This window comes from Teleopsis dalmanni, chromosome 1 (genome assembly GCF_002237135.1).
Source record: "Teleopsis dalmanni isolate 2A chromosome 1, ASM223713v2, whole genome shotgun sequence".
Taxonomy (NCBI): Eukaryota; Metazoa; Arthropoda; class Insecta; order Diptera; family Diopsidae; genus Teleopsis; species Teleopsis dalmanni.
In genome coordinates, this window is record NC_051846.1 from 143313891 (window position 1) to 143323631 (window position 9741).

At 34.7% G+C, this 9741-nt stretch overlaps 2 protein-coding genes across 3 annotated transcripts; both read right to left on the reverse strand.

Annotated features, from left to right (window-relative positions):
• Positions 1–410: 410 nt before the first annotated feature.
• On the reverse strand, positions 411–2647 carry LOC119669154. Its single transcript, XM_038078954.1, has 7 exons — positions 2568–2647; positions 2231–2510; positions 1890–2160; positions 1556–1832; positions 1294–1498; positions 957–1230; positions 411–895 (listed from the first exon to the last, which is right to left on the reverse strand). The coding sequence occupies exons 2-7, from the start codon at positions 2506–2508 to the stop codon at positions 533–535; spliced, it is 1668 nt and encodes a 555-aa protein (XP_037934882.1). The 5' UTR covers positions 2509–2510; positions 2568–2647; the 3' UTR covers positions 411–532.
• Positions 2648–5027: 2380 nt separating this feature from the next.
• Positions 5028–6215, reverse strand: LOC119669155 (trypsin I-P1-like). 2 transcript variants are annotated; one of them, XM_038078956.1, is made up of 3 exons: positions 5918–6215; positions 5569–5842; positions 5028–5507 (listed from the first exon to the last, which is right to left on the reverse strand). In XM_038078956.1, exons 1-3 carry the CDS (start codon positions 6199–6201, stop codon positions 5151–5153), a joined length of 915 nt encoding a protein of 304 aa, XP_037934884.1. In that variant the 5' UTR covers positions 6202–6215; the 3' UTR covers positions 5028–5150. The 2 variants fall into 2 exon arrangements, with proteins under 2 accessions (XP_037934884.1, XP_037934883.1); XM_038078955.1 differs by having other exon boundaries at positions 5912–6215.
• Between the last annotated feature and the right edge of the window lie 3526 nt (positions 6216–9741).

A 9741-nucleotide genomic window follows, 5' to 3' on the forward strand; every position in this document is an offset into this window, starting at 1 on the left:
AATACGGTTAATTATAATTTTTTCAATTTTATCAATTTAACAAAACTTGAGCATCAAAGAAATAATGGATTGTAAAATTAAAACATTACTATCAGGTTAGTAAACATATACTATGCAATACATGGACGCATCCGGTCTTCGAGACATGAACGCAAAATGTCTTTGAAGACATTTGGCTAATTTGTTTGAAAATGTCTGAAAATGTTTGTTTGAAAACTGTCACACATTTGAATCTTTCGGTCTGCAAGCATAGGACCATATATTCCAGACATCTTTGACGACGCATCGATCCGGTTCTTACTGCGATAATAAATAAATAATCTAAAATGTTACTTACCCTTTCATACTCAATCAATTGCTTTGCTAAATTTGTACTATAATATTTAATATATTTATTATATATTTTTCACTTAAATGCAATTATGAAATTGTTTAGCAATCTAAGATTACAGTGTCTACATATATATAACTGTTTATCAAATAGAAAAAATTGTATAGGCCTCAATTTAGCAGAAGTACACGTAAATTTAGTCTATAAATATAACAATCGAATCCCGTAAACTAAAACAATTAGAACTAAGTTTCTCTTTAGGATGATATGTTTATGTGCTTTGGAAATAGAATGAATCCAACTTCTATAATCAAATACCTCTGTAAACACAGTTGGATAGTTAAATTTTCCACAGCTGTCCTTCCATGTATAAATGCCACATAATGCACCATTGCATATAAGTGGCGCACCAGCATCACCGTGACAGGGATAGATACTCCAATTTGAATAATCTTGTGCACACAACATATCATCATAGAACTCATCACCGTAAATATTTTTACAAACGCTTTTATCCAGTATTTGAAGATTTTTGTATACCAACTGAGCTGCCACTGCGCTTTTCTAAGTTATTGAGAAAAAAGTATAAGCAGAAATAAGCAATTTTAAAAGAAACAAAATATACTGGCGCTATGCGACTCCAACCAATCATTGTGCAATTAGTGCCTGCGATCAAGCTGTGTTCCGCAATACTTATAAATCCAATATCGTCGTTATCCTTAGGAAAGTCTGTTTTTAATTTCAGTAGAGCGATATTGAAACCTTTGGTATGCACAAACTGTTCATGTGGTATTACTTTATCAACTAACAACTTAACAGTCGACTTTTCTTCAGATAATCTGTTTGGGTTCCCAGCAACTAACATTAGTCGATTTGGCCGTGTTATGATTCGGTTCATGCTGTAATGTACATTAAATTATTAAATATTTTTTAATATAACTTAATTTTCGAAATTTACGAACTCCATAACGCAATGCGCGGCAGTAACTACATAATTTCTGGCAATTAATGTACCAACGCAATAATGATTATCCCCAAAATACGCCTTAGCTCGTTGCGAACGTATAGAAACTACAAATTTAGCCATTGCTTCTCTGGTCATACCTCGAAATGATCCACCTGATCTCAATATTGGTAAAATTTTTGCACAGTTATCCGTTGTGCCCGCTAATTAAAAAATATTTAATCAGAATGAAAAAAACCAAACATTTTTAGTTTACATACAATTAGTTTCAATCCAATCTCTAAATAGCGACACATCGGTAAATACTCCTGGATAATTAGGCACCCCACAGCTCAAATCAAACAAAGCCACTCCTGCAAGCCGATTATTGCATATGAGGGGCCCGCCAGCATCAGCTGAGCACGTATCTTTTTCATAGTCATTCTTATCACCCGCACATAACAAACCAACTTTGAATCTTCTCACCCTTCGAGTGCATATCTCAGGTAACCATACATAGAGATCCACATATAACGCTTCATATGCAAAAGGTCCCCGCTGCATAAAACATACTATAATTACTGTAATTACAAAATGAATGAGTAAGTAACTTACATAAAATACTCTACCCCAACCTACCACTGTGCATTCAGTGCCAGGTGTCGGACTTTTATGCACCATGTGTATAGTATCTATATAAATACCATCCATTATTAAAGATTCCAACAGTACAACTATAGCAATATTATACTCAAATTTCGGATATTTGTATTTGGGATGTACAATTATATTTGACACATTTATTATTTTAGTGGCAGAAGTTTGATCGAATAGAACTGGGGAGCCCGCAACGACTACTATGTCTTCTACATTAATTAAATTATTCCTATTTGATATACGAAATCAACTAGACACGTTCTTGTGTTCAGTATCTTATATATCACATATTTACTTACCCTTTGTTCACGCATACTGCAGCAGTCACAACTTTATTGGGGGCTATAATGGATCCAGCGCAGTAGTGATTATCTCCAAAAACAATATCGAAATTTCGAGTCCTTATTGAAACGACATATTTCACAAGGGTGTGAGTGTGAGGTCTGTAAACGGGTGAATGTTTGTGCATTTCACTACTAAGTGCTGTTAAATTTTCTTCTGTTGAAACTTGACTCAAATTAATTAATACTATTATCAGCATGTAGACAAATAAGTTCAATTTTGAACTAAATAACATGCCTGCCCCAAAATCAAAAAATGAGTTTCTAGTTCTTAAACATAATTAATTGAACTTACCATTTTTGGAATTTTTGAAATGCCTTTATAAAAGTTACTTTCGCACTATGCAATCAAATTATCTAATTAATTTAGTCGCTGCATTTATAATATTTTTTAATTTTTAAAAAGTATTTAATGAAAATGACAGGAAAATTCCATGGCTCCTGTTCTAATAACAGTAAATAATGTAACCAATAAATTAAATGAATGAAGAAACTCGTGTGCAATTAGTGTTGATTAGGTTGAAGTGGCGATATTAAACACCAAAGCCCACTTAAATAACAATTAACAACCCGCTATGATACCACGGATAAAGCCGTTGGTTGTACACGAGACCAAGACGACTATAAAAGCAGGTGTTAAGCCCAAAATTGTTGGCGCATAGACAACACCAAAGAGAATAGGCATAATTCAAGTAAAACTAAAAAACAATATAACAAGAGCATAAACTGTGGTGACCATGTCAAATTTCATAATATGCTAAACCAAGTACCATTGCATGTCTTCGTAATATACAGTGACCTATTAGCACCAATACCATAGAATGATACCATAGGTGTAGTGGACATTGATAAACAGGGCCAACTGAAGAACTTAGTAAAGATTTGATACCAGCTTTGCTGTTCGTGAATGTTGCTATACTTATATTCAGAGTATTATCGCTCAGAACTCATCTCACTGTATATTAAATTACCAACACTTCTGCATGAAAGACTATTTATTTTTAATTTATTAATTCAGCGTATAAGGCACCCCGGAACCATCACTGTTTTTAGTGTCAATAATAGTCCAAGTCTGAAATTTCTTCACGATCTCGTTGAGGTCTAAATATGCGGAGTCTCCTTATCCCTCTCTGTGAGACTTTGGGAATCTTTGGAGCTAAGCCTATTAAGTATACAATGAGCTGTCATTCTAACTGAAAGATTGACATGGCGGTGAAGCACTGGAAGCCTTGGAAGATGCAGGGTACTACCAAACATCAAAACCAAAAATATTGTCATATAAACCAATTAGTTTGCTACCGATGCTATCAAAAATGTTTAAAAAATGACATAACAAACCGAATCAAAAACTTAAAAAATAATACAATTCGGCTTCCAGCAAAAACACAAAACAATTCAATAAATACATAAAATGCATCTAAACGATGTGGACAATTTCTCCTCACGGCCGACTACTTCAAAAGCTAAAAGAAATACTATACCGTAGCACCATATGCTAGTGACTTACTTTTTTAAAGATTCCAGTTTCCGGACCTCCCTGTAAATAGCATTTAATGCTTTACCAAAGTTTCAAGGTGGTTTTTAAGACTTTGAATTTTTATACGGCAACTCAATTGGCCAATAAATCCAAGTGGATCCCCAAGGTCATCAGTATAACCTTACCTAACTCAGTGGTATATATGAATTTCAAGAAAACTATGTATCAGAAACACATATTTATATAAAATAAAAAGAATATACCATACCCTATAAGGAAGCGTTGTCAGACAATTACTTTAGACTCTATATACTGTAGGCAGACCTATGCTAAACGACAATACTACTTTATGCTGACAAACATATGCCGACAGCAGCAGCTAAATTACAAGAAATTCCTGATAAAACAATATATAGCAAATGACATATATAAATCCAAACTAAAAACTGTTCAAGTTGTGCCTAAGTCTAGAAACAATTATAGAACACAACATCTGCACATAAATAACACCAGTATTAAAAATGACACTGTGGAGAAATACCTGAGTATGACCATAATAACAAACTTATATGGAAATGCATCAGATAAGAAAGGGTGCAAATAAATCTCATATATAAATAAAGATCTTAACAACGGAAAAAAGATATTGTAATTACTGTAATTTGTTTTTTTAAAGACGTTCACGCAATGCACAATTCAGAGGAGTCAAAGACTCCTCTGAGGCTTAGGCATTATTAAGAATATATCGAAAAGATTCCGTTCTATGTTAGGCCGCAAAATGAACGTTCAACTTTTGTATGATCCCATAAATACAATATAAATGAAGGAGTAAAGATGAAGACAATATAATCAAAAAATGTTTCAACATCACGTTCCAATGAGCTAAAAAGAATAAGAGCAAGAAAAGATATTCAAAAGATTATTTCAAATATAATTAAATAAATAACATAATTAAAGATAATTCAAATTGATTTTATTTATTAAAATATTATTTTGCTATATTTTGGTATAAAATGTACCTATTTTCAAGAATTAAACAGAAATGTTTTTTATTCTTATCATCTGATCACATATTAGGCAGAAAAAGTACCTCTGCATATTTCAGAAATCGTTTCTGTAACTTATGAAATAGAGGTAATACTATTAGATCTGATAGTAATGGATATGGTCATGAATAGTACAAGAATTGCATTTTTGTTTTTATATTTTATATTATTAATATTTAATTTAATATTTCTATATAATTAAAGATTTTTATTTCTTTTCCATAACTATATCTGTAAATCAATTCATGCAATGTTAAAAAATGTTTTTAATACCATGTTTAATGGTATTCTGCTACATAACTCACACATTTACAACCAAAAACCAATATTTTTCAAAAAAAGAAATTTTTTTCTTTCAAAGAACAATCCTATTTATAAAAAAACACACTAATAATAAGGTGTAGCTAATGTAATTGATAAGAATAACCCCATTCACTTTTTGTATCCATTGATAGTGATAAGCAACATCAGTGAATGCTGTTGGAAAGCCCAATTTGGAACAACGCACACCCCAAGACACAATTCCACATACTCGTCCGCGGCATATCAAAGGCGCTCCAGAATCACCACGACAAGGACCCTGAAATAGTTTTTCTTTACCGTTTGCACATATCATACCCTTACTATAAGAGCTTGAATACGCATCTTGACATTGTTTATCGGAAGTTATTGTAAGATCTACGTATACTGCTTCAGCTGAGAATGGTCCATCCTGTAAAATGCATCACATTATATTTAAATGCTTTTTATTGTAAGATTTGTAAAAAATTTACTGGTAATAATTGGCCCCAACCAACAACGGTGCAATTAGTACCTACTGCTGGCTTTCTATGTGCAAGTGGAATAATTTTTATAGCATCATTATCATTTGGCACCGATTGTTTTAACCGCAGTATTGCTATATCGTTCCCGCTACTACGTATGAACTTATTATGTGGAATAACAGCTTCTACTTCCAATTCCACAGTTTTTGGATTCTCACGTAAACGATTTGGAGTGCCAGCTACAACAATGATTCTTCTCGAACGTGTCACAATTCTATTAGAGCTGTAAAATTTTGGACAAATCTATTAACAAACTTACATTTTTTTTATTTTTAAATAAATCTTAATTTACACATACTCCACTACGCAATGTGCTGCAGTAAGAACTAAATTCGATGCTATCAGCGACCCTACACAATAATGATTATCACCAAAATATGCAGTAGGCCTTGAGGTTCTTATTGATACTAAATATTTTGCCATTGTATTTTTAGTAGGACGATATCCACCAGTTATCAGCATATGAAAATCTTCTTCTTCATCTTCAAGGTCATTATCATTATAGTCAGCAAAATCAGAAGACGTAAGTACAGTTGCTTTAAATATTATTATAATTATTACAACCATTACAACTTTCAACATAACACACTTTTCAGATCCATTTATTGTAATTATCTTAATATTTTGATTTAAATTTTTATTTAATATATTACTGACAGAAAAGCAAGGACTTGCTCTGTAATTTCTCTTTAGAAAATTCAAATTAATAGAACATTCAATTTAAAGAAAAAATTAATATTTCGAATATATAATCGTTGTTTTACATCAGTTTTACATACAATTGCCCCGAAATTGCTGAAATATAGGCCACCTACCAAGAGTAGGACACCAGGAGTACGACACCAAGAGTACGACAACAAGAGTACGACACCAAGAGTACGACACCAAGAGTACGACACCAAGAGTACGAATCCAGGAGTACGACACCAAGAGTACGACACCAAGAGTACGAAGAAGATGAAGAGTACGACACCAAAAGTACGTTCACCAAGAGTACGACACCAAGAGTACTACACCAAGAGTACGACACCAAGAGTACGACACCAGGAGCACGATATCAGAAGTACGACACCAGGAGTACGACACCAAGAGTACGACACCAAGAGTACGACACCAAGAGTAGGACAATGGGAGTACGACACCAGGAGTACGATACCAGGAGTACGATATCAGAAGTACGACACCAGGAGTACGACACCAAGAGTACGACACCAAGAGTACGACACCAAGAGTAGGACAATGGGAGTACGACACCAGGAGTACGATACCAGGAATACGACACCAGGAGTACGACACCAGGAGTACGACTCCAGGAGTACGACACCAGGAGTACGACTCCAGGAGTACGACACCAGGAGTACGATACCAGGAATACGACACCAGGAGTACGACACCAGGAGTACGACTCCAGGAGTACGACACCAGGAGTACGACTCCAGGAGTACGACACCAGGAGTACGATACCAGGAATACGACACCAGAAGTACGACACCAGGAGTACGACACCAGGAGTACGACATTAAAAGTGGGGCGAGTGCGGAAGAATGTCCCACCAAAGTGAGGTATCATTCACTGATACTATGGGTTTCTTCCACTATCTTCCACGATTTAACCACTATTTGTTCTGCAATTTTCTTTCGTGGCAGTAGAGTGATTCAATTAATTTAATTATTCTGCATCTGGTTTATGATTTCGTTTTAATATAACACAGCAAGTGATTTTCTTAATGAAGTTTCACAGCAAATTATCAAAACTTCAAGTTCAAACATACAAGTTAAGAACGGCTGTGGATTAGTTGGCTAATGAATGCTAATTCTAAGCTTCAAATTTGGCAGGATTCGAGTTCAAGCTTTGCTACGAGTGCTTGCAATCTATAAAAAATTATTTACTAATAATTAAATATAAGAAATAATTTCAAGACCACTGATGATGGGTCAGCCAAAAATTTACTTAATTAAAATAATACAAAGAGAACTACTTTCCTCTACCACATACAACAGTTTCTATTAAGTAAAATAGCCACTTCCATCATGACTGACGTCGAATTACAATTTTAAAAAAGTATGTAAATAGTTAATGAATTACCTATGTGTAAAAGAATTAGTTTAAGTTATACTTACAGTCCTACTGGATTTTCTCGGGGTACTAAATGTGATGTGCAAAAAATGGTAAATTACTACTGCTTCAGTTGAGTTCGATATTTTCAAGATGAAAGTGAGGTTATGACCCCTATTCACACTAGTGGCGAGATGTCACTTGAAAATATTTTAGTTGCGTTTAAATAAATTTAATTTGTTTTATGTAAAAATATTAAACGTTTGTGTATAGTAGTACATGGCTAAACCACGATTACTGGAAAAAAATATTATTACATACATTGTGACCGAAAAGTTTCCGGAAATTTTAAATAAAACGCAAAATTCTTAATCTTCATCAATATTTATTTTATCTCCTTCAAAATATGCTCCATTAGAAGCGATACACAAATGCCAACGTTTCTTCCAATCATCAAAACATTTTTTATAGGCGCTTTCCGGTATGGCTTTGAGTTCCCTCTGCGAATTCTGTTTTACGTCTTCTATGGATTTCAAAACGCGTTCCTCTGAGTGGTAATTTGAGTTTGGGAAACAGGAAAAAGTCACACGGTGCAAGATCAGGTGAATACGGTGGCTGTTCGATGGTATTTATTGAATGTTTGGCCTTAAAATCGTTGATAATGTTGGCTCGGTGCGAGGGAGCATTATCGTCATGAAAAATCCATGAATTATCCTTCCACAATTGAGGCCGTTTACGGCGGATATTTTCACGCAAACGTCTTAAAACAGTCAAATAATAGTCTTTATTGACTGTTTGTCCTTCAGGGACGAATTCATGATGCACCACACCACGAATATCGAAGAAAACAATCAGCATTGCCTTGATTTTCGAGCGACTTTGGCGTGGTTTTTTCGGTTTCGGCTCGTCTTTTCCTCTCCATTCCGATGATTGTTGGCTTGTTTGCATGTCGTACTCGTAGACCCATGTCTCGTCACCCGTTATGATGCGTTCCATGAAAGTTGGATCGGAATTGGCACGATCAAGCATGTCTAACGAGACCTGTCCACGATGGTGTTTTTGGAACAAATTGAGGTGAATCGGAAAAAGCCGAGCGTTGACACGTCGCATACACAAATTGTCCACCAAAATCAAACGAGCCATCTCACGACCGATGCCTAGCTCTCGTGCTATCTCTCTAACACTCACATGAGGATTTTTGAACACGATTTCCTTTGCCTTTTCAATGTTTTCGTCGGTGGTAGAGGTCGAAGGTCGTCCAGAACGCGGCATGTCTTCGACGGTCGTACGACAGTCCTGAAAGGCTTTGTACCACTCATAAACTTGAGTTTTCGATAAAACTGATTCCCCATAAGCCTTTTGTAGCATTCGCAACGATTCTGCACACGAAAATTCGTTCGAAACACAAAATTTGATGCAAACTCTTTGATCAATATTTTTTTCCATTGTTTTTTTCGCAACGCACTACTGAGGTGAACTGGTTTCAACAGCTGCCGTAAACGAACTGTCTGACAGATCGCGCTCATTTTTGGCATAGTAATTAAGGACAGTGCTGCCAAACTACATAAACTTAAAATATCGAAAAATATACAGCGCGCGAATTTTAAATGAGAATTTCCGAAAACTTTTCGGTCACAATGTATGTATATGTAACAAGCTCAAAAAACTCACCTACCCATCTCTTCTATAAGACCCGATTTCAAGCGTCAAGACGCCTTGGGTAAAAAGTTTTGTTTTGGTTTATGATGCAAAACTGCTGATATCAATTTTAGACTTTAATGGTGTAAACAAATTCATTCAATTCACGTATACACAACGCCGGCATTAGGTAAGCACAACAACAAAAACATAGACAAAAATGGACTAGGAACTCTGTAAAGGCTATAAAGCAATCGCAATAGTTAAAGTTATAGTATTGAATAGTACTGAGTAGAAAGCAAATAACATATGTATATATATGGTATGTGAGTTCTAGACAGCAATCACAGATACAAATATTCATCTACATGCTTTTATATAAGCTTACGTTTTCGAGGAATAAGTAAATAATATGAGATATATGCAGGT